Below are 25,702 nucleotides of genomic sequence, written 5' to 3' on the forward strand. Positions count from 1 at the left end.
CGCTACCCAAGTCGCGGAGTCCTTGGAAAATTTCTAATGAAATGCCGGTGTAGATTTGAGATCGCGAATCAGGTTTCCAGCCTAAGTCACAAAAGAAAGACAAGTTAAAAACAAAGTTAGACATAAGCGCCGCGAACAAAAACAAAGGTGTTACGTACCACTGGTAAGGAAACTGAGATGCCTCAGAGAAACTTTTGAAGGAAGGTCTACGGAAATGAAACTCCCAGACACATACAACGGATAATAATGCCACACTTTGTCAGAGGTTGTGATGTGGAGAATAAAGACTTCTTCTGCGGACGAGTGCAGAAGGACTGGTAACCGACACTACCGAATTTAGTGCTCTTCTTTATGTAATAATGAGCAATTATATCGCAGAGCTGGATTCTAGGAGAATGGCTTTTATTGTAATGATTCGCGACATACATGACACTCTAGAAGTTACCTATCCCATAGCACGGTGGAATATTGAAGTGATTGCATACGTCGACATCAAGAAAACTTAAAGGAAACCGCAAGCCAGCTGCTATCTAGCCCACGGTAACAATTAGACAACCAGGCCGCGGCTTTACCAAGTGAGGAAAGTGGGTGACGCCAGGCACGTGCTCTAGGACCAGGACGCCGGGGATACCATAAGCAAATTTAATGGAATCTAAGTTAGGTCTAGAGTGATATGACGGTGGGGGAGGAAGAGTAGCCTTCCTTCCAGAAGTAGATGGTACAGCGGTAGGACTGGCAGAGCTAGAAGCTGGGGATTCAGATCTATCAGCGGTATGACTGTTATATCTGGACGCAGAGGACTCTGACCCCTCAAATTTGGTGGCTGAGGTGTCCACTGATTCCGATTCAGACATGATAACTCAAATACAAGAAGGAAAACGGAAATAACGAAGAGCGAACAAGCTACGAAGAGAAACGATTATATGCAAATCAACAGATTTCTGATTGGGGAATAGTAAAGTAATGATAACAGCAAGAATACAAAATGATGGGGTAGAAGGGAGGAGACAAACCTGAGTTGCAAGGCAGCAAAGTGCAACGGAGTAAGATGAAAGGGCACTCGAACGGAGCTGGAAGATCAGAAGTGAAGGACAGTAGAGAGGAATGGGAAAAAGGGGAAAAATCTAGAAGACGAAATGGCAAGTGAGATGTTAGAATGGAGGGTTTTGGGGAAAGAGAAATGTTTGAGCGGGATTCTAAGAGACAGGGGCAAAAGGGTAATCAATGAAAAAGGGACCAGGGGGAAGGTGATGCGTGGGGCTTTCGAAATTCCAAAAGACAGGTTCGATGCGCGTGCGCCCTCCCACGTGGAAATAAAAATAGAACATGTGCCAACAATAGAAAGAGACAAGACAGTATAAGTGGCATGCCGCGAAATAAGATGGAAATGGAAAAGTGGGTTCTCGGTCCCGTTGTATATCTGCGGAAAATTGTTTGGACCGCTGACTTTCAATGGGACCGAGAGAGGGCATCTGTATAGGTCATATTCATGACATGGGAGGTTATTGGTGGCTAGTGGGCCGGATGCGGTATAAGAAGTAGAAGACATGTTGCAGTGGATCGGATTCTGCGGAACCCTAACTGCAAGATAACCGACGCGGCACGTGGAGAGAGATGGACCGCTGGATGAAAGGGAGGAGAGATATAAAAAAGAAGAGGCCAAAGAAAAAAAAAAAGAAAGAAAAAAGAAAAGATCGAGAGAAGAGAAAGAGAAGAGGAAGTGACATAATACTAATAATCTTATAGGTTGTAATAGCAGATCATACACCCAGCTACAAGCCTAGCACCAAGAGAAAGTGTTGTCGGTGTACTCTGCAAGTGCGTCAATGCACCTGCGTTTTTCTTTGATTTGATTTCACTATCATTTTCTTCTTTTTCTATTCAATAAATTAAATTTCATTACTAACTAAAATCTTAATATGTCACTAGTTTAGTATGCCTGGACCAAGATGTTCTGCGCAAGTGCTTTAAGGCGCCACTCCATATCACTACAAGATTTCTGAAGTGCATTAAGGACAACTCCAGTATCCCATTTCTTTTTGAATTTGATTTCACTATCGTCATCCCTATAAATTTTTGTCTAAGTTAACTATATTGAGAAAACTAGTTACTATAAATTTTGGGAATTTGTTCTACTGCTACTACTCTACAAATAATAATAGAAACAGGACAATTTTGAAATGTTATTAGACTAGTTAATTAGTTATTGACAATATTAGTAATTTTGTGATATATACGTTTTTTAGTAGAGCATCATAAGCAACTTCAGAAGCCACATTGACATTAAATTGTACTTACCCTACCCTGCTATAAACATATGACTTCGCAAAATACATGTAAGCAGCCAACTCAAATGCACCTAGTCCTGCAAGCAGCCAATAAAAATAATCTAGATGTGCCCGACTGAGATTATTTGAAAACCAGCTTTCTCGCCCATCCCCGCCAGTTGCCACTTCGATTGCAGAGATGAGGAAGCCACTAAGGAAGTTCCCTAATCCCAAAATGCTTAAATAAAGGGCAAGGCCTAGACTCTTAAGGTCAGTGGGCATCTGATCATAGAAGAATTCTTGTAGACCAACCATTGTAAAAGCATCGGAAATTCCAAACAAGATGTATTGAGGGGCCAACTACCACACGCTCATAGGAACTATAGCTGTAGGAATATCAACCAGCCCCGAATGTAGGGCAACTTGAAGCCTTTTTGTCTCGACAACAGCTGCTACCACCATTGACATCACAGATAGAAACATCCCACAGCCAATTCTCTGCAGCATCGTTATCCCTGATGGCTTCTCAGTAATAGCTCTTGCAATAGGAACACAGACTCTATCGTAGATGGGAATGAAGAAAACGATAGACAGGCCAATAAAAGTTTGGAGTGAAGCAGCAGGTATCTTAAAGTTTGATCCTATTGACCTGTCCATGGTACTACCTTGCTTTGTGAAGAAGGTTGAGGACTGTGCAAAGACAAGTGCATAAATCAAACAAGTAGCCTGTCACAGCCCGATTTTCTAAACAATTAAAAAAAATGAATATTTGAAATATAAATATCTCAAACATCACTTGGTTCAATTGTCTAAAAATCCAGGCTATGACGGGGTGGATACAACACATGTCAAAACCTAAAACCCACATCATAAAGAATCTTAACAACAAAAATAATCTCCAAAAAATCTCTCTTCCATTCAAAAATCATCAATATAAAATTCTAAGAATAACAGGTCCTCAACATCGTATTCTCATTCCATATGAAAAGGAAACTATGTTATTACATACCAAAAAAAAAAAAGACCTAATAGAATAAACTTCCGGTTGCTCCGGGCAAGAATCCCAATCACACTCCGGTTCCATCGCCTTCCACCTATGTTCCCAAGAACACACCCACGCTAAGCCAAAACAAAGCAAACATGGGTTGACAAAATGGAATTTCTTTGGTATGAGTAGATTAACCACATAAAACCATTTCAAAACTTTTCTTATCCAACTAACACTTTAACTCTATCATAACCTAATCATTCTCAGCTTGGAAGACAGGTAGTTCCGTCATCTCAACCGGCATAGTTCTTCCTAAGCAAAACTTCTATTATCTTAACTCATTCTAATATCTCGTTTTAATATCTAAATACCGGAATTAAAACTTACCGATATTCACTGCTGTATAAGGGTAGGACCGCGTCCCTGCACAAAATGTTATTAAGTCCTACCCTCCTGCAAAAGAAAGTTATAACTTGCATATAACGTATATAGATATCCTATGTATTCAAAAGTAACCCAAACACTCGCATAATAAAAAAAATACAACTAACCCGCAAGGCGAATACCTTAGTTCCTCTCTAGGGCAGTCCAAACAATCTGGTCATTTATGGCACATTCAATGAATACCCGGGTCATTCATGGCACATTCAATGAATACCCATATATAACGCTAACGGGCCATTTATGACACATTCAATAAATGCCCACCTAACATATGACATCAACAGTCATAAAACTCAAATCCAAAACTTGAGGCGTGGAGAGTTCTAAAAGAGTGCGGTAAATTGTTTACGCATTATTGAACTTTATTGTATATATTATTTCAAAGAACGAATGAGTATCTTGATAAATGTATTTTTGGTTTACGCGTTATTAATTAGATTGATGTCTAAGTGTTATAGCGTTGCATATCATAAAATACTGCAAAATCACATAATATTTAATACACGCATAACATTATATATAAAGGTCCTAGCCTAAGGCCAAGCATGCTAAAAAGCCCTAGACCTATCCTAATAAACCGAATCATAAACCGAAGTTAAAATATCAAATTGGGTCAATTGGTCAAAGTCAACCACGGTCAAAAGTCAACTCTGGTCAAAGTCGACTGCTAAGGGTCAACCTGATCCCAAACCGATTTATCTAAGCTTGACCGGGTTCAATAACTTAAGCCTTAACCGGCCCATACACTTTGGTTTGGCCCAACTTGAAGATCCACTTAAAATACTATGGACCGACCCCAAAACCAAGGCCCAAAATCGAGGCCCAAAAGTCTAAAGTCAAAACAAATAACTTAATCCCACATAAGAACCTAAGCCCCCAAAATAACTTAAGCCCACAAAACTTAAGCCCACAAAAATAAGAAACCGACCCAAAGTGATCAAACTGGTGTGGTCCGCCCAACTCAAATGAAGCCCAACCAAAGCATCGGGAGTAATGGCGATCCCTTCTTCTTCTCTCAAAGACTTCAACCCAAATTTCCGCCACCCAAAAGCCTTCACACACCACCCAAAACTAACCAACCGAAATTGGTTGGGATGTAAAACCCCAAAACTTTAATTCCTCAAGAAACCCCAAATTCTTAGTTTTGAAATCGCTTTCAAATCACGAGATCCGATCGCCATTAACATATGTTCAAAGCTTCAACCCCCACAAACTACCAACATTCAAACATACCTCAACAACCAACACAAAAACAACCGAATCCGGTTTGAATTTAGCATTGGAAGGCGCCGGGTGTCTTTGCCATTAACGTCAGGATGAGCTTCGACGGTCGATTCGCACGACACCAACAAATTGCCGTCAATACCAATCAAAGAAGCGATAGATACTTATCTAGTTCCACTTACAGTAATCAAAAACAAATTATGTATTCGTTTTATTTCAAAGGATTGGGGCAGATTTTCTGTCGACAATGTCGACAATCTCGAACCAACGATAACAGCAGTTAAACCATATAAAATTTATCATGTGAACACAATAGGTATTCTCCAATTCCTCTACATAGATACATAGGGAGTAAACACAGAAACTTAACATGAGCAGTAAAGCAGAAAACTGATAGCAGTATAACTTTGTCGGTAAACCCAAAACATGCTGTAAGAGTAAGAAATTTCATGTTTAAATGAATTGAGGCTTTCTCTACTCACCTTTAGCGCGCTCCGAACCAGCTAGATCTCAGAATAAAACTTTTCCTAGCCCGAATCGTTGTGCTCTACCTCTCCAGCAAACCAGTTTCTTTCTGTGCCTCCATTTTTTATATTTTATTCTCTTCTCAAACCCTATTCTCTAGAACAATGTGTTTATATACTTGGGTCCGAAACCCAAGCCCAACACTGACTCGGGCCCAAAACCAAGCCCACGTATCACGAGTCCAATCCGACGAATTTTTAAAATAAACAATTAAATTAATTAATTAAATAGAAAAATCATTATAATAAAACACGGGTGTTATAATATACACACCTTAAAAGGATCTCGTCGAGATTCAAGGTAGAGTGTAGATTAACCAAACAAACGAGACGTCAAACAAGTAAGTAAAATAAGACATGCGTATACATAAGTATACACACCTTAAAAGGAATACACATATACAATATCATATAGATAGACATACTAATATTCAAATCACATACTTTGAAAGTGTCTATATATGTATTGAACCAAGAAATACGTGTATACGCTAGCATACACAACTCTCAAAAAGAATAAACGTAATTAATTTCTTCAATTTCCAACACTTAAGTAAACCCATTATTTCACAATTTAGCAAAACTCATATTCTTCAAGTTAAATCATACTAAGAAGGCAATGTAGTTCCTCTCACACCGAGGCGTTAGTTCCACTCTTAGTATTTCCCAACTAATCCAAGGCGTTTAAAAATATACATATTATAATTTCCTTTTAACGATCTTCCGTATAAGTTCTATTTGTTTAAAACTCATATGTTTCATCCACCACCTTAGTGTTTACACATATATCGACATTTCTCTCAGTGTCTCACAAACACCACATGTTCAAAATAAAAAATAAAACGTATAGACTGATTCATATTATCAACGGCCTACACTATGTCCACCATCACATAGGATCAAACACCTACAATGCGATGCATGCATACTGGCTCACACACCAACGATATGCAAGTATACACTGGTTCACACACCAACGATGCATACTAACTCTCTACCATCACATAGGATCAAACACCAACAATGTGTGGTATGCACACTGGATCACACTCCAACGGTGTACCTGTATACACTGGATCAAACTCCAACGATGCATACAGAGAGATGTTATGTATATTGGATCACACACCAACGATATACATAACTTGGACAATATAAAACTTTCAACTCCAACCTTTATAAAAAGGGTTTTCCTTATTCCTTGGGTAAATTCCAAATTACGCAAATATGAAATTTTAAAATAACCATTTCTTCTTTAGTCAATACTTACTAAAAAAATAGAAAACTCCGTTAGGAAAACAACACTATAACATACTGAACAATTTCAATTATAAATTTCATAAGAAACTAACCATTAAAGCAACCAGCATTTTATTTTCATAATCATGCGATAATTCCTTACACGCTAAGTACCAATAAAGGAAACTAGCAAACAACAAATTCAAACATACCTAACATTAACCAGTGCAGTTCTTAGCATAGTGTCCCAGCTGCCCACATTTATAACACTTGCCTACTAGTTCATTTGGTTTAGGACATCTTCGAATAGTATGCCCAACTTCCCCACAGTTCAAACAATTACCATCAAATCTCTTTAGTGAAGCACTCGCGTCCTTATTCACATGCTTACTTGTTTGCCTATTATATGGGTGATGCTGACTTTTTCTCTGCCCTTGACGTGGCTGACTAGAAATAAGGTGTAAACTGGCTTGTTTTGGGGCATTCTCTTTAATCTTCTCATCTCTGGGTTTATTATCCAATTGTTCATATCTTAATGCCAAATCTAACACGCGATCAAAAGTTTCTGAATCAAAGGGTATCAAATAACTCGATAGACATGGCTCTAGTCCACGGATGAACTTCTGGTTCTTCTTTACTTGGGTATCCACTAGATAGGGAGCATACCTTGATAGTTCATTGAACTTAGTCGCATCTCGTAGCAGTTTCCCCCCTTGGGTCGGATGAAAGAATTCCTCGGTTAATTGCTCTTAACAAAGATTAGGAACAAACCTTCCTCAAATCTTACTTGGAAATCCTCCCAAGTCATATTTCCAACATCCACATTATCCTTGATAGACCTCCACCAAAATAAAGTGACCCTCCAGGCGGTGAGAAGCCAACTCCATACGCACCTCGGTGAGTTGCATCTTAGCAAACCACGGACTCACACATAGTAACCCATTTCTCAAAGCATCAATGGCCCTTTCTCTCCCTTGAACTTCTGGCCTCCTAAAGTAACAAAATCCTTGTTTCTCTTAGCAAAAGGATCTCCTAGATTAGCATGTTGACCCCTCTGAATAGTTTGCACCAACTGAGTTAATATTGATCCCAAATCAGCAGATATGGTATTACTTCCAGTACCAGTAACGTCATTGTCATCTCCAGCCATCACCTTAAAACAAAACGGACTTCTATTAGTACTCCAAACATCTTAAACTCAAACACACCCAACCAATCACCACATTCCGAGGATCACCTAGACCTTCCAAATCTAGGCTAACCTAGGCTCTGATACCAAAATGTCACAGCCCGATTTTCTAAACAATTAAAAAAAATGAATATTTGAAATATAAATATCTCAAACATCACTTGGTTCAATTGTCTAAAAATCCAGGCTATGACGGGGTGGATACAACACATGTCAAAACCTAAAACCCACATCATAAAGAATCTTAACAACAAAAATAATCTCCAAAAATCTCTCTTCCATTCAAAAATCATCAATATAAAATTCTAAGAATAACAGGTCCTCAACATCGTATTCTCATTCCATATGAAAAGGAAACTATGTTATTACATACTTCCAAAAAAAAAAACAGACCTAATAGAATAAACTTCCGGACTGCTCCAGGCAAGAATCCCAATCACACTCCGCGGTTCCACTGCCTTCCACCTATGTTCCCAAGAACACACCCACGTTGCCAAAACAAAGCAAACATGGATTGACAAAATGGAATTTCTTTGGTATGAGTAGATTAACCACATAAAACCATTTCAAAACTTTTCTTATCCAACTAACACTTTAACTCTATCATAACCTAATCATTCTCAGCTTGGAAGACAGGTAGTTCCGTCATCTCAACCGGCATAGTTCTTCCTAAGCAAAACTTCTATTATCTTAACTCATTCTAATATCTCGTTTTAATATCTAAATACCGGAATTAAAACTTACCGATATTCATCGGTTTGTATAAGGGTAGGGACCGTCCCCCTGCACAAAATGTTATTAAGTCCTACCTCTCCGAAAAGAAAGTTATAACTTGCATATAGCGTATATAGATATCCTATGTATTCAAAAAGTAACCCAAACACTTTCGCATAATAAAAAAATACAACTAACCCGCAAGGCTTAATACCTTAGTTCCTCTCTAGGGCGGATCCAAACAATCACGGTCATTTATGGCACATTTAATGAATACCCGGTCATTCATGGCACATTCAATGAATACCCATATATAACGCCTAACGGGCCATTTATGACACATTCAATAAATGCCCACCTAACATATGACATCAACAGTCATAAAACTCAAATCCAAAACTTGAGGCGTGGAGAGTTCTAAAAGAGTGCGGTAAATTGTTTACGCATTATTGAACTTTATTGTATATATTATTTCAAAGAGCGAATGAGTATCTTGATAAATGTATTTTTGGTTTACGCTGGCGTTATTAATTAGATTGATGTCTAAGTGTTATAGCGTTGCATATCATAAAATCTTGCAAAATCACATAATATTTAATACGCATTACACGCATTATATATAAAGGTCCTAGCCTAAGGCCAAGCATGCTAAAAGCCCTAGACCTATCCTAATAAAACCGAATCATAAACCGAAGTTAAAATATCAAATGGGTCAATTGGTCAAAGTCAACCACGGTCAAAAGTCAACTCGGGTCAAAGTCGACCACGCTAAGGGTCAACCCAGTCCCAAACCGATTTATCTAAAAGCCGACCCGGGTTCAATAACTTAAGCCTTAACCCGGCCCATACACTGGTTTGGCCCAACTTGAAGATCCACTTAAAATACTATGGACCAGCCCCAAAAACCAAGGCCCAAAATCGAGGCCCAAAAGTCTAAAGTCAAAACAAATAACTTAATCCCACATAAGAACCTAAGCCCCAAAATAACTTAAGCCCACAAAACTTAAGCCCACAAAAAAATAAGAAACCGACCCAAAGTGATCAAACTGGTGTGGTCCGGCCCAACTCAAATGAAGCCCAACCAAAGCATCAGGAGTAATGGCCGATCCCCTTCTTCTTCTCCAGCACTTCAACCCAAATTTCCGGCCACCCAAAAGCCTTCACACACCACCCAAAACTAACCAACCGAAATTGGTTAGGATGTAAAACCCCAAAACTTTAATTCCTCAAGAAACCCCAAATTCTTAGTTTTCGAAATCGCTTTCAAATCACAGATCCGATCGCCATTAACATATGTTCAAAGCTTCAACCCCCCACAAACTACCAACATTCAAACATACCTCAACAACCAACACAAAACAACCGAATCGGTTTGAATTGAATTTTCTTTGGAAGACGCCCGGGTGTGTTTGCCATTAACGTCTGTGTGATGAGCTTCGACAGTCAAATCGACGACACCAACAAATTGCCGTCAATACCAATCAAAGAAACGATAGATACTTATCTAGTTCCACTTACAGTAATCAAAACAAATTATGTATTCGTTTTATTTCAAAGGATTGGGGCAGATTTTTCGTCGACAATGTCGACAATCTCGAACCAACGATAACAGCTAGGTTAAACCATATAAAATTTATCATGTGAACACAATAGGTATTCTCCAATTCCTCTACATAGATACATAGGGGAGTAAACACGAAACTTAACATGAGCAAGAAAGCGTAAAACCGATAGCGGTATAACTTTGTCGGTAAACCCAAAACATCTTTGTAAAGAGTAAGAAATTTCATGTTTAAATGAATTGAGGCATTCTCTACTCACCTTTTAGCGCGCTCGAACCCGGCTAGATCTCGAATAAAACTTTTCCTAGCCCGAATCGTTGTGCTCTACCTCTCAAAGACAAACCCGGTTTCTTTCTGTGCCTCCATTTTTTATATTTTATTCTCTTCTCAAACCCTATTCTCTAGAACAATGTGTTTATATACTTGGGTCCGAAACCCAAGCCCAACACTGACTCGGGCCCAAAACCAAGCCCACGTATCCCGAGTCCAATCCGACGAATTTTTAAAATAAACAATTAAATTAATTAATTAAATAGAAAAATACGTATAATAAAAACACGGGGTGTTATATAGCCCATATTGGAACCAACCGCAACACTGCCTTTGCTTCCTCTACCTGACTGGTGCTACAAACTTCCCAATCATTCCTTAGATCATCTGAAATGATAAACTCTGAAGTCATTGCTTTGTCAAGAAACCTGCCATAGAAATTTATTTAGGTTTATTAAGTAGTTTGTTGACCTTCCAGGTGCCAAAAATTGTTTAGGTTGTAGCCTAACTGAATTCAGTATTTTCGCAAGTGAAAACCGTGTTGTGATAATTATACAATTAATACATACACAGCTGGATAAGTAGTAAGAAAAATAATCATATAAAAGTGATTCTTACTTGAATTGGTGATTATTATGAGAAGTTGGTTTGGCTTGCTCTAATGCAGTAGAAGAGGAAGGACTGGATCTCCAATTCCTTGCTGCTGCAACGAACACCTGAGCAAGTCTCACAAACGGGCTTCTTTTATCATCTTTGAAACTGTATCGATAAGTCTTCGTTCCCAATAAGAAAACAAGAAGTGCCACTGCCATAAAAAAGCACGGGATACCAAACCCAAGACCCCAGTTCAAGTTTTCTTCGATATAGTTTATTATAAAGAGAGAAATGGTAGCACCAGCACACAAACCAAAATACCACCAGTTAAAGAATGAGCTCTTGGACTTGTTCTCCACAGGGTCTCTTCCATCGAATTGATCAGCACCAAAAGCCTGCACACAAGATTTATGTCCTGCCAGTCCAATGGCTACAACATACAACGAAAAGAAGAAGAACACGACTTGGAAAGAAGAAGGAGATTTGCAAGAGCTGTTCTTCTCAATGTCCGGGCAGTCTGGTGATCTTTCTTTAGGAATAATTGTTGATAGGGTTAATAATGCAAGGCCCTGTTAATCATGCAATTAATTTTATGAAAAAAAAAAGATAGTATTCTCCATGATTATTACCTTTAGTGTTAAGTAGATGCAACCTAAATGATGTTAATGGTCACACTAGTCCAATAACGAAATTTGGAAAGGATTTGAAAGTGCAAATAAAAAGGAAAAACAGAACAAAAAAATAGGGATTGTTCTGTTTCAAGAGCTGCAACTTGGGCTCGCCAAGCCCAACCTGAGTAACCAACCTTACCCGCCAAAGGTCAACTAACTGAACTAAGCATGACTTTCACAAACAGAAACTTAATTTCATCAAATTTGGCTGAAGAAAAGCTTAAGTAGGAAATTAGAGACAGAGAAAGAGAGACCAACCAGCACATAGAACAGTGAAGAAAAGACGATTGTTCTATATCTACCAAGATACGAATCAGCAACGAAAGCTCCAAGGAGAGGGAGAATATGCCCAACGCCACTCCAAACGTTGACATTTTTCGCGGCATTGACAGTGGATTGGTTAAGAGGACCAGTGAGGTATGTTATGAGATTTGAAGAGATTCCGTAATAAGCAAACCTCTCCGCAATCTCAATGCCTATAACAAAAGAAGCAGATTTCCATCCACCGTACTTTGATCTATCACTCACTGCATGTCCTTTGTAGTCCACCACCCCTTCTACTACAACATTGGAATTGGTATCTCCAAGAAGTGGTACTCCAAGGCCTGCAATGACAACATCGTCTTCACTACGAGAGACCACCATTTCTCAATCACAACTCATCATCTTCACAACGTTTTTAATTTCTCTGTTTAAGTGTAAAGTCCTGATTCCTGACCAACTCTGGACCCCTCCACCTCCCTTAACTAGTATACTGCTATGCAGTGAGGGCGTGAGCGGAGCATAGCATTTCGTTAATTATAAATTGTTTTATAAAGACTTCGAAAAAAATTTAAAATTTTCAGATTAAAGATTAGGCAAAGTTCCCATGTTCAGTTAAAATATTGAAATACTATGTTCTATTAAAATTAGTCCAACCATGTAATCCTATTACTCAAACGCTTTGAAATTAGAAAAACAATCATAAGTCCAGAGTGCCACTTTGGCATAATTAAACCCAGCTATACATAATGAGACAATTTTATTTTATCATGTCCCAAATCCCTTTAACATTCTCACCAATTATTAATGTGGTCATTGTATTGGTAGTGTAGTATGCAATTTTGTGGCTATAAATTTAATATTTTGTCTTCGCAAATGAAAAAATTCAATTGGATTTCACATCATTACTTCTTAGTTTTTTTTTTTTTTTTTTTTTTCGGACTATGTTATGAATAATCTATAATACCCGATTCTTTTCAAAATATCCAAAATTTTGACATAACCTCTTTTGTAATTTCAACATTAAATCATATCTCCACGTTATACCTGTAAAACACCATCCAAAAACATAATACATACAACAAACTAAAATGTACAACATCATCCAAAATTTTGACAGAGCCCCCTTTGTAATTTCAACATTAAATCACATCTCCACGTCATACCTGCTTTCAACTTTTACAAAACATCATCCCAAAACAAAAATATATAACAAATTACATAATTTAAGTTCAAAAACATAATACATACAACAAAATACGCATAAGACTTTACAGATTGTTTTATTACATAGCTTTCACTATACAGTTGCACCTAAACATATATGGTGCAGATTTACACTAGTAACCAAGCTTAAAGAAGATGCGGGTGGAGGTGAATCAAAGTCCAGTAGGAACAGACGAGATACACTAGCAAGTGTTAAAAAATGTTCTTCATGGTTGGTATTTGCCGAGTCCCTACATTAGGAAATAAAAAAAAAGATAATAAGAATCATTATGAAACACATTAGTAAGTGTCAAACTATGGAAAACCAATATGTGCGACCTCCCACTTAAGATTCAATTATGATATTATAAGAAACATATTTTGTCTAACTTTATAGATGTTTAAAGGTATATACAAATGAATCAACTATAAGATGTAATCACGAATTAACATACCGAGAATATAAACAAAATCTCAAGATAAGTGTAGTTTCAACTAATGTTTGTAGTGGACATGTGAAGCAAACGGCTTTTCTCTTGCAATCGGCCTTTAAGACCAGCACATCTTCCAATTCTTTGCAGTCTATCTAAAGTAAACATAGGGCTAAATGCCAGATCACACAACTTTCTGGTACGTGACAAAGCAACAAATGTCAAACCGAGGCTTTCTCTTTCACCAATATCTACCACAGCCTGATTAAGAGTGAGCCCTTGACTTTTATGAATTGTTATAGCCCAACACAAAACTAGAGGAATCTGAGTTCTTTGGCATGAAGTATCATTTGTCTTCCAATGAGTTGTTTGTGGAGCAATTGGTATTATATTGGAATCTGGACGGAACTTAGGACCACGATAGTTATCAAAGTCAACCATGACCGCAAGAGGAATATCTTTTGGTGATTTGCAACCATTTGCATAGACAATGTCCACAATAATGCCCATTGCACCATTAACCAGACCATTGTGTGTGGCAAGGTTTGATCGAAGCATAACACGTGCACCAACTGATAAACACAAAACTTTTTCCAAGCCTTTCGCATCATCAGACAAAGCCCTGGAAGCGGTCTCACAATTATTTTTTGATAAAATTCGAGCAACAGATTTTCCAAGCTCAATTAGTCGATTGAGATTGTAATCATATGCAGCTTGTTTGGTCGGAAATAGACGCAAAGCATATTTGAAGGTGTTAATTTCTTCCGCACTAAGCAAGGAAAAGTCTCTAGTCAGAAATAATTTCCAATCATCGATCGTGGATGTTCCATCACTAAGTCTTATTAATGCTTCCCGGAACAATGCTTGCCTATCCCCTGCTTGTCGAAATATATGAGATAACCGAACACATTTATCAAAAAAAGAGTACATAAGTCCACCGTATAGTTGCTGAGGACTCCCACCTCCTTTATACAATGCTCTATCGCATACAGGAGGTGGCGACGATATCACCAACAAGGAGAATGGAGACATTACCAAATGGCTCGTTAGGCCCAAAAATATCTCGACAACGACGGTCAATATTCGCAAGCATAGATGTTCCGACCATACTATATTCATCAATAATGATGAGTTTGGTGTCTTTAAAGTCTTCTTGCATACGCTGACATTGATCACCTTCAAAAGATTTAAATTTTTTTGAAACATTTCGTTCAGTTCTTTGTTCAGTTCTAATGGCGAGTTCATGGTGTATGGTTGCACCTCCAACATTAAAAGCAGCGACTCCAGTTGGAGCCATGACATGTACTGCTTTGGCTGATCTAAAAAATCCATTAATTGAATGCACAATTGCATTTATGAGAGTGGATTTCCCTGTGCCTGCACCACCACAAACTATCATACGAATGCACGCTCGACATTCTAGTGCTCGAATAACCATATCATGTGCCACTCTTTGTTCATGAGACAGTTCATCAAGGGTTACAATAAGAGGTTCAACGTTAACTTCTTCTCCACTGCGCAAAGTATGCACAAATTTTCTTTCACTCTCCATGTTTGGATATCGATATAAACCTTTAGCCCAATTGTATGAAGTATCAAAGTCTCGCCTTCCTAATTCGACATTCTCCCCAGGGACAAACAAGGGCCCCATTGCTGCTGCCATCATCCATTCATCTCGAAATAGGTCTTCCATATCATTCTCTATCTCAATATCATCTTCGAATTCTTCATCAATAGGTTCAGGAAGAATTACTGATTGGTGTTCTCCGAAGCCCAAGTCAATGTACCTTTCTGACCATAGTATGAAATCCCCTTTTGCTTCTTCTAGACTCCGAAAATGGTGATGAATCAAGACTTGTTGACGACAAAATGATTCCCATTTTTCAGTGTTTGGTAGGATGTCACCATCCAGTTGTGGAACCAAACGCACAATTGCACTAACTCGAGAAGTGTGCCAACCCTTCCGATTAAAGTAGTGTCTTTTCGCCATATCGAGGAGAGATGTATTTTCATAGCAAGGAGGTCGCTGCATATATTTTCCTACAAAGCTTGGGTCTGTTCCAACAATCTCTTCGTCTTCGTCCCCTCTTCTACGACATAAAGTTGATGTTAACATGCTCTTTTCACTTACATTTAAAAGGACAAACTTCCTTGATGATTGTACCAATGGGTACCCCATTAACAAATGACATACTTCTTGGGCAGAAATATCTCTTTCAGATACACTTTTCATAAGCAATCGCTTGAAAGCAGATTTTGCATTCTGACATGGACTAATTTAAGATCTTCAACAATTTTCGTAAAGTTTCGTGAAACTCTTTGATGCAAGCTCAGATTTTGAAGCATACTTAACAATGTAATTTACTACGATCAGACCGAAAGGACGGGCGACCAATCAATGTTTGCACGCCATGTCTGTAGAATTTTTCTATTATGGGAGCAGACTAACTCATCATTCCGACGCCCTATAAACCGGAACATATTACTGTTAGGCGGTTCTTCAACAATCTTCGACTTATCAAGTACATCAAATGGATATCTAAAGCGGCATCCCATCTGTTTTGTTGTTTTATGTAAACGTAAGCAATGACTTCCACATATGCTATGTCGCATGACCCAATTAACCAATAAAGCATAGTCATTTTCGTCTGTATCAAGATTCAACTCAAGTGGCAAAGCACGCGCACAAGGATGCTCTTGTATATTTTTATCCATGCTAGGATCTGGATTTACAGTGGAAACAAGCCTATCAAAATATTCAATGACATTTGATCTAACCTCTGTGACTTGTACCTATCCCACTAACATCCGGAGCACCTCTTAGCCAAAGAAATCCATGAATATGACCATCGCCACGATTACGCCACTCAAACCGGTACCAATGATCAACCACGTAAAACTCATTGCTTAAATATTCTCGAAAAGAAATTGGATACCCCGGCCCGAAAAGAACCATGCGGCGACACTTGGATTTTCGTTAACTAACCTTGCACGCCCCTTCCTTTTTTTCTAAAGGAGACAACCCGTAAGTCGAGATAATTCAACATGTCATACCTATAAAGATCCTCAAATAATTCCTAACTCAGAGCTAAGATATATTAAAATGATGTACAACACCATCATTCAACATTAAAATGAGACAACCTTTCAAGTGCATTAGATGGATCCAAAATGTGAAAGAGTTCGCCATTGCATGTCACAAAGACTGAGTGTGAAGAATATCGTTGGCGGACCTAACTGTTTCACCATGGCTGTTAACTCTTTCAACCTTGTAAACCAAAAAGCACGAGTACCACGTATATTCCTTGCAAAGTAAGAAATGCAACTAACTAGTTGTTTGTCACCAGATGAAATCATATCTCGAATATCTTGTATTGACAACTCTGCATCTCCTGGATTCTTTCTCACGAAAACATCACCTAATGCAAGTGCGCGCCACCTGGATAAAGAGTTCCATGCAAAATACCGAAATCTTGAATCTTTGGCAAAACGACCATCATCATACTTCATCAAATATTGAAAGTATTGCAACGGGTTTACTTTCCTTTGACGAGTTTGCCTCAAATCAGCATTGCCGCAAAGAAACAAGGTTGGAAAAGCCATAGCAATGTATCCGGGAGTTGAAAACTCATTAATGATCTCTGTAGTGAAAGGCATATGCACATGTGTCTGATCTGCATTTGTAACTTGCAATGCCCTTAAGAGACATGCTTGTTGATTAGGTTGCGGAAAAATAGCAATAGTACCAGCAACATGAAAATCATCAATGTGGAAATCTTGGTTATGTAGCTCGGGTGGTCCTTCATACTCATCTGTCTGCATTTGCATTGTTTTGTCTCCATTGTTAAGATCTCCCAAACTTTCTCCCGCACTTGGGATGTCTTCCGATATCCCATCTACTGGAAGTCTTTCTAGAGTTCCGTCATCAATAATTATATCACCATAGTGCGATGATATTTTTTCAACCAAACTAATGCTTCGTACAAACTCATCTAATTTAACACTAAACTCCTTGTTTGTATGTGTCCCGCCCCTATTAACAACTAGTATTGCAGATAAATCAGCAGGCTTGTATGGCAAAACGGTTGCAATTGCATTGACATCTTGTGCAAAGTTTATCACATTACCACCATATTTGTATTGTTGACCTTTCACACGATATACAGACATCATTGGGTGCACCCTAGCAATAAGAATTCTTTCTAAATCTGTCAAACGAGCCAATTCTAGAGGCACAATACCAGGATGCATTGAGTTATCCACACTGAACATGCTTGCTTGGTGGTTCCCTCGCTTATCTGACTTGCAAGAAGAACACATACCTGCATAAAAATTCAAATAAGGGAATCTTCTTTGGCATTCTAGACAACTTAACCATAGACTTGCAAGAAGAACAAATACCTGAAGATATCTTTAAATCAGGGAATCTTCGTTTGCATTCTGGACAACTTAACCATACAATATCGTTGCATGATTTTCGGAAAACTTGCGCATTGGTAAAAGGTAAGCAATCATTCACAATTTGTGTTTGAATAGTCACTTCACATCTATTGTTATCTCCAATACTCAATTGTACATGGGATTGTGGTTGTGGAACTTGTCCATGTCGAGTAACTATCCTGCGGGAAAGAGCAACTATTTTGCAAGAAAATCTTTGGTGAGCAATTCTGCGAAGAGCTACATTTCTATAAAACGCACGTAGTGCATTATGAACAGCCCATTCAACAGGGTCTTGATTTTCAACTATTAGTCTTCGACGAGCTCTATGTAAAGCTAGTTTGAAACGATGTACCTCTGCCGTTTCATTTTGGTTGGAATAGTTTCTTCGATCATTATCTAGACGACGCCGAACACGTTGTTGGTCAAAGGTTTGACCAGTTCGTGCTCGCTTGCGTCGGGAGGTATCAATATCTCGGCACAAAGAACGTTGCTCAATTGTCTGATTTTCCCGTGCTCGCTTTCGATGAGAGGTGTCAATATCTTGAATAACAGTACGTTGCTCATTTGTTAGTTTTGAACGTGCTCTTTTACGTCTAGCAGAATTTTCACCTCTTCTAATTTCCAGTCTCTGACTTTGTAACAAACTTTGTTCTTGACCTAGTATCCTCTGAATAAACATAGAATTTTCAGGTTGAGTTGCATTTCTCATATTACGAATCCACTTCCTGAGCGGGCAATTTTCATCTAGATCATCCACCCTCTCCCTTTGCGAAGAGATTTCTTCATCATCTCCAACCCTTTGATTACCTCTAGAGCATTCTGGCCGATCATGTATCCTTTGAATATGCATATAATTCCCAGGTTGAGCTCCAACTCTCTGATTACCTATAGAGGATTCCGACTGTTCATGTTTCCTCTGAATATTCATAGAATTCTCAGGTTGAGCTGCCACCACCCTTAGATTCCGAAAAGGAGTTTCTGGCATAATAAAGGAGACAAAAGAAGTACGTCTAGGTCGAACTGCACGTCTTCGAGTGGTTGGATATGAAATTTCATCTGCTATACAGTTTAATCTCGATGTCCGCTGAAAATTGGGCAAAAGAGGCACGTGGTCGATGATTATGAAGACGCCGCCGAAAGTAGTTGGTAGTGGATACGCCGATTCGGCGACTATAAAATCGACCAAAAAACCTATCAACTCGATGCCGACTACGACGAGTATAGAATTGACCAAAAAACCTATTTGCTTGGTGTACTTGTACTAGTAAACCTCCTTCCACCACTTCCATTGGGTATTCAAACACCGAGACGAGAAAAGGAGAGACGAGTGGCAACCCTTCTTCCGTCAGTTCAATTGTAATACCTACATATTTGGCAAATTGGACCATTAAAAAGTTTTATGTTTTGCTTATAGTTTTTATTCCTTTTATCTAATGGGAAATTAACTAAGGGAAAAGTTTAGTAAACGGATAATAATAACATGACCTCAATATGGTATAGTTGCGAAATGCCAAGTAGTATTGATTTTCATGTAACCTAACTAAACAAAGAAAATGTTGTCTCTACTCCTATTGTATAATCTATCAAGCCCAACCACGGTGGGTCCTAAATGTTAAAAAATTGCAACATATGAAATATAAATATGATAACTTATTTTGTGATATCTAAAAAAAACAGTGAACTTTGTACTATTGTTACATGACGTATAAATACATTAATACTAACTAATGTATAAAAAGGAGTTAAGAATTTTTAGCGCATGAATTATATGAAAAATGCATGAATTATATGGTAGTCCCAATCATTCGTACAAATTTGACCAAGGAGCAAATCAAATTCGAATGAAGACATACCACTGGACGCTCAAATTTTTCCAAGAAACATAAAGACTTAGAACCAACATAACTGATCCTGCAAGGAAGGTAAGAAATAATGGTTACCTTATCGCCCCAAAACTCGAATAAATATATACCTAAAATACGTGACTTCTATGAAAAATTTGGACAGAGCCTCCTCTGTATTTTCGACATTTCATAAACCTAAAATCTGTCATAACCTGAAAATTTAAAACAATATACTTCTCATTTTCATTCAATAATCCATCTATTTAATCGTCTCGACAAATGCCAGCAACACTAGGACTTAGTACAACAAAGAACTTGATAAATGAGAATTTGAATACATTTCATTGATTAACCCATCTACTTAACTGTCTCGACGAATGCCAGAGCAGTTAAATAACTAGTTTAAAAAATGAGATCACTGCAACATTAGGACTTAGTACAGCAAAGAACTTGAATGTCTCGACTAATGCCAGATCATCCAAGCACCTCGTACAAAGCCATTACCAAAAACACAAATTAAATAAATATTTTCGAGTCCCATAGCTATCAAAAGGTTTACATCATTAACAAATTCGAATGAAGACATACCTCTTTCGACTCAAATTTTTCCAAGAAACATAAAGACTTAGAACCAAAAAAGACCAACATAACTGATCCTACAAGGACAAACCAAATAATGATTAGCTTTGGGAATATATTGTAATGGAAACGGCTAGTGGACTCGCAAATGATTAATACTTATTAATTAAAAAAAATTGTTTTGTTTGTAAATTGTTTGAAAAAGGGTTGAGTAATAAAGTTAAAATACATTTTCAAATAAATATGACTATATAAGTACAATCAACCAACTTACATGCATGCATTTGCTGTAAACAAGTTCAGATTCTCAATCATTCAATCTCTCAGGTGGAGGTGGAGGTATAATGCAATCTCCACCAAATTCTCTGCTACGTTTTGGACTAAGTTGATTTAGTTCACTTATGGTAGAAGTATTGTTTTGGACAAACCCAGAAATAGATTGCCGACTTTGTTCCCATGTCTTGACATAACTAATTTCTTTCTTCACAGAGAATGAAGTAAAATCAACACGGTCATCTTCAAGATCACTAGTGGTTGGATTGAATGGATCAACACACCCAAATTGATGAAGTACTCGAAGACGCACATATGGAGTGGAGCCATGAAGGCCAACAAGTACAAGACTTTGTCGACCTGGAATATGTAGATAAATATTGCTTTTACACAAGGGCCAATCACATTCCCACTTGATGTCCTCGGTCTTCAAAGAATTTAAGCTTGTGTACCATGCTTCTTCATCTGCAAGGATTGTACGAGGGCGCTTACTAATGCTTGTCTTGATAAGATTATATCTTCGATCTTCAACATTTTTCATTTTCACCAAAGAATTTGATAAGTGCTCATATGCCCAAACTTGAAGAAGTGGAATACATCCAGAAAGCTTTGTATGTCTATTTCTAACACAATTGGTCAAACCTATGAGAAGTTCTGCTAATATCATAGGTACGATAGTAACGCTTCCAGTTCTAACTTCTTGAATAATTTTGCATAAGGAGGCATCAATCTTGTTGGTGTTATTTGGAAAAAGAATATGTCCTACAATTGCTAAGTCTATTGAATTGGCACGCCCCAATGCCACTTTTTTATTGTTTGGATCACCGATATTTAAGTGTCTAGCAATAAGGAAATCAAGAGAGCAAGTTTTCACTTGTCCATTTTTGTCCTTTTCAAGCGTTTTTTTAGAGACATGTAGGAAATTGACAAGCTCCTTTACATAGCTTTCTTTTAGATGGGGAAAAGCAGGGCTTCCTTCGAGAGTCATTCCAAGAAGATGAGAACATTCTTCTAGTGTAGGACAAAGTTGATGGGAGCCAAATTTGAAAACCATGTCATTTGGCTCCCAACATCTAACTAGTGCTTCTATGAAAGCCCAATTGATTTTGACTTTAGCTAAACTTAGTGTGTTTCCCATACCACTCTTTTGCCTCCAATCCATCCAATCACCATCATCCCAATCATCTTTAATGATTTCTAATAAACTTTTATTAGGCACTTTGGTATTCATTATCAAGTTGTCCACCTCCTCCTATAGAAATAAAATAGTTCAATGAGAATATGAAACAAATTTACATATATTGATTGTACTACATGTTTTCATAAAAAATCAATATTTTATGAAAAACTTGATCGTTTAGACAAGAATTATTAAGCATATTCAAATAATTAGGGTTTTGCTTTATAAAAATATTAATCTACGTTGATTATATTAAATGTCTAATGACTATAAAAATAAATATTTTATGAAAAACTTAATCTTCGATTATAAATTAAAAGGGAATGGATCTATTTTGTTTTGCAATATATACTTATATTAATAAAATAGTATTGTGAAATAATAAAGTTCCACAAGACAAGCAAGTAATTCTACATATGAGTTTTGGTTTATGCATCTAATAAGGCTTGGTTCCACATCTTCAAACCTTCCCACAAGTGTAAACACTAATGGATCTTTAGTTGGTGATGTGGTTGGGGCTTTCGACATCGGGCCTAGCGGTGTAACCCACTAGCCGTAAGTCTACTTGCATCCCTCCTATTTGGTTATTGGGACATGACATGGTAGAATATGGACGAATGATATATCAAAAAGTTAACAATTAAAGAACATGGACAAATGATATATAAAAAAGTTAACAATTAAAGAACGAACATGGACGAATGATATATAAAAAAGAAATTAAAGAACAATTATTGGGACATGACATGGTAAATTTACGGGTAGTGGGTATAAATGTTGAACCCCGATAGCGACAGTTCGTATAAAGTCTGACATTGTTGCATGGGTGGGGGTGGCACTCCCCCTACTCCGATAACAAATCAAGAAATAATCGGGGGGTGGGGGTGGGGTGGGGGGGGGGGAGGGGGGACTCCCCCTACGCCATTTGCCGGTAACAAATCAAGAAATAAGCGGGGGGTAGGGCTTCCCTTGGTGGGACAAGCCCAACCAGTTTTTTCCTGCAAATCTTTCAACTGCAGCTACAAGCCTGACTTATATCGTACAGAAACTCTAGCTTCAAAAATCTTAACATCATTTAAAACCGATTTCTATACCAAATGTAACTTAAGACATTATGGTGCTACGAGTCACTCAATGAGAAATTGAGTATCCATCAAGTATATAAGCTTGGGGGGGGGGGGGGGAGGAGAAGGTAACTTAATTTATTTATGCTTTAGCAAATTCATTAATATGGCATATTGTTTTTCATTCTTCTGAATTTACAGCTATTTTTTCTACTTTTTCATTAATAACAAGTGTTATCTTATAATATTAGTGCTTGGTTCACGATAGATAGCACTACAAGGAACCGAACATAAATAACTATGGAACAAAATATCAAAGAATGCAGCAGAAAAGAGAAAAGATACTCTGCTAACGTCAAATAACTAAAGTTAATATATTTACATTACCTATTGAATATTAGACCCCTTAGAGGATTATCAGCTGTATTAGGGGGTGGTGGAACCTTTTTAACAATGGCATCTAGGATTTCATTTATACCTATTCCCTGCTGCAAAACAAAGAAAACGACAATAACAAAATAACGATAAGTTTTGATGAATGGAGTATCCGGTAAAACAAAATATGACACATCAGCAATGTGTACACCAATTCTTAAAAATCGTCAAGAGCTATAGAAGGGTCAATTGTAAGTGTATGTGCAAAGATGTCTAAGATATTTTCTTCTTTCTAACTCATCAACAGGCACTTCCCACGAGAATTTTGGAAGGTTGGAAAGTGATTTAGGAGAAAACTCAGTAACGCAAATTGAATTTTCAAATAGGATTGCTGCAAGATGTGGCTCAAAGTTATATAAAAAAAAGAAGAGAAAGGGGAGTTGGCCTACATGGCGGTTGCTTGCTTACCAAGCCATCCCGCAAGCTCCTCCATTCGATTATTATTCTTGACTTGACTTATTATTATAAAAGCGACTCGCTATAAAAATGAAAGACGATCGATTATCTACCCAAGAAGATAGAGAGTCCCACATCTGAGAAAAGGTCACAAATGGAGTTGAACCAAGTAACATTGCAAAGGCATAATGATAGTAGGGTCGGGATATCCTCGCCCTCCGAACCGGACGTGAAGGTCTCCCCTCATCCGCTCTCCCAGCAGGGGAATCTCCACTCACCGCTTCCCTAATATCCTCCCTTTACCACATCATGGGGTTTCTGGGGAGATCCCGAGGCTTGTTAGGGGAAAGGCTGCTACCATACCTTTTTACTCTACTCTAGTAGTCACTAGACTCACTAGAGTAGTCCGCCCGGCGGCTCTTGCTGAAATCATTACTCTTAATTCTCCCGTGCTCTAGCAATTGTGCTCCCTAGACCACTACCGTGTAGTTAGGTAGGTACAATCAATCCGTAGTGACGGGAATCCAGGAATGAATGGGGATCCCTATCAATATACAAATATAGAATTAGAGAATTCTCTAAATCTCTCAATTGATTATCTGGTCTTATACGGTACAGTACAATACGAGACGATGGAATGCAATGGGCTGCCTGCGCCCAAAAGCGATGATTCACTTGTCCCCATGTCCATAGGGACCTCGTGGCATACAACCGCCACGACTCCCGCTAGATAGCCGCCCCTTTATCTCTTTTTACAGGCAGGCTCATAGAAATATCTTTCTTCTTTTCTTTTTCTTTCCTTTGATCTACGACCACCCCTTCTTTTCTCACTTCCACTCCCGTACAGGAACGGGATCTTAGGGTAGACACAGGTGATAGGAACTAGTTTGAGGAACAGGTTCTCCCCGTGCTGGTACTAGAAAAGGTAGCTGCGTTAACTCCCCTTGGCTCAGCGGCTACCAGAAAAGAACAAGGAAATAGGAGATAGTAAGAAGATGTTGTCTATTCAAAACGAAATCTCTAGCACCCCAGTCCGGACAAAGAAACTGCTTTTCTCAAGGCAAAAGGTCTCTAACCCGAGCACAGGAAAGATATAACATATTAAGTAAGACAGGAAGCCTCAATTCAGGAGTTCCCATCACTCACTGGTTTAGCCATAACACCCATACCTTTAGGGAGTCGGCATAAACAAAGGCTTACACTACCTTACACTACGGGCATTTCCTTTCAAAGATAAAACTCAGAGCTTATAGTATAGGAGGATCCTTCACTTATTCGAGCTATGACTCTAACTCAGGAGCTCATCAACTATGGTAGTTCTAGCTCATTAAATACCCGTGGCCCATTCGAGAACATAACTCATCAAAAGCCGGTCTATACCCATTTAAAATCTTCGAACCACCCGTAGACGACATATCAAAAGTACAAATATTATCCCCAACTCCTTCTAAAACCCCAGCTAAACATCCCAACTCCTCATTTATCTCAACTGAAGTCCTTGGCGAGATCAAAAGCGGTCTATACCCATTCAAAATCAAAGATATTCCACAAAAGTTTAAAAAGAAAAAAAATCCCCAATAAACTTGGCGAGCGCAAAGTTATCCCTAACTCCTTCTAAAACCCCAGCTAAACATCCCAACTCTTCATTTATCTCAAATGAAGTCCTTGGTGAGCGCAAAGACGCAAAATCAGCATATTCCACAAAAGTGAAGGAAAAAAAAAATCCGCGTAAAAATAATATTTGCCACCGTCTTGAGCAACCTAAACTTGGCAAATACCAAAGTTCCTTAACTGTCTTAACTGCCATGGCATATATAACATATTAAGGAAGACAGGAAGCCTCAATTCAGGAGTTCCCACTGCCTGCTGGATTAGCCATAACACCCATACCTTTAGGAAGTCGGCAT

The 25,702-nt window shown here is 38.2% G+C and overlaps 2 protein-coding genes across 2 annotated transcripts; both read right to left on the reverse strand.

The window, feature by feature from the left end:
- Positions 1 to 2,173: 2,173 nt before the first annotated feature.
- LOC147475652 (protein NRT1/ PTR FAMILY 5.10-like) lies at positions 2,174 to 12,443 on the reverse strand. Its single transcript, XM_086583911.1, has 4 exons — positions 11,945 to 12,443; positions 11,040 to 11,584; positions 10,726 to 10,849; positions 2,174 to 2,993 (listed from the first exon to the last, which is right to left on the reverse strand). Exons 1-4 carry the CDS (start codon positions 12,329 to 12,331, stop codon positions 2,628 to 2,630), a joined length of 1,422 nt encoding a protein of 473 aa, XP_086440037.1. The 5' UTR covers positions 12,332 to 12,443; the 3' UTR covers positions 2,174 to 2,627.
- A 1,201-nt stretch (positions 12,444 to 13,644) lies between these two features.
- LOC147475653 (uncharacterized) lies at positions 13,645 to 19,009 on the reverse strand. The gene is made up of 5 exons (XM_086585489.1): positions 17,986 to 19,009; positions 16,823 to 17,906; positions 16,210 to 16,330; positions 14,575 to 15,847; positions 13,645 to 14,459 (listed from the first exon to the last, which is right to left on the reverse strand). The coding sequence occupies exons 1-5, from the start codon at positions 19,007 to 19,009 to the stop codon at positions 13,645 to 13,647; spliced, it is 4,317 nt and encodes a 1,438-aa protein (XP_086441615.1).
- Positions 19,010 to 25,702: the final 6,693 nt, after the last annotated feature.

This window comes from Coptis chinensis, chromosome 9, assembly GCF_015680905.1.
Source record: "Coptis chinensis isolate HL-2020 chromosome 9, ASM1568090v1, whole genome shotgun sequence".
In the NCBI taxonomy this organism is placed as follows: domain Eukaryota; kingdom Viridiplantae; phylum Streptophyta; class Magnoliopsida; order Ranunculales; family Ranunculaceae; genus Coptis; species Coptis chinensis.

What these genes read in the sequence shown, in the direction of transcription:
- LOC147475652 (XM_086583911.1), bottom strand. Translation starts at nt 12,331, where the DNA reads ATGGTGGTCTCTCGTAGTGAAGACGATGTTGTCATTGCAGGCCTTGGA. An exon ending in CTTCACTGTTCTATGTGCTG is followed by an intron (nt 11,585 to 11,944) that starts GTTGGTCTCTCT and finishes CATGATTAACAG; the next exon opens with GGCCTTGCATTATTAACCCT. An exon ending in CATAATAATCACCAATTCAA is followed by an intron (nt 10,850 to 11,039) that starts GTAAGAATCACT and finishes TTTCTATGGCAG; the next exon opens with GTTTCTTGACAAAGCAATGA.
- LOC147475653 (XM_086585489.1), bottom strand. Translation starts at nt 19,009, where the DNA reads ATGCCAGAAACTCCTTTTCGGAATCTAAGGGTGGTGGCAGCTCAACCT. An exon ending in TGATTTAAAGATATCTTCAG is followed by an intron (nt 17,907 to 17,985) that starts GTATTTGTTCTT and finishes ATTTTTATGCAG; the next exon opens with GTATGTGTTCTTCTTGCAAG. An exon ending in AAAATGACTATGCTTTATTG is followed by an intron (nt 15,848 to 16,209) that starts GTTAATTGGGTC and finishes AGTCCATGTCAG; the next exon opens with AATGCAAAATCTGCTTTCAA.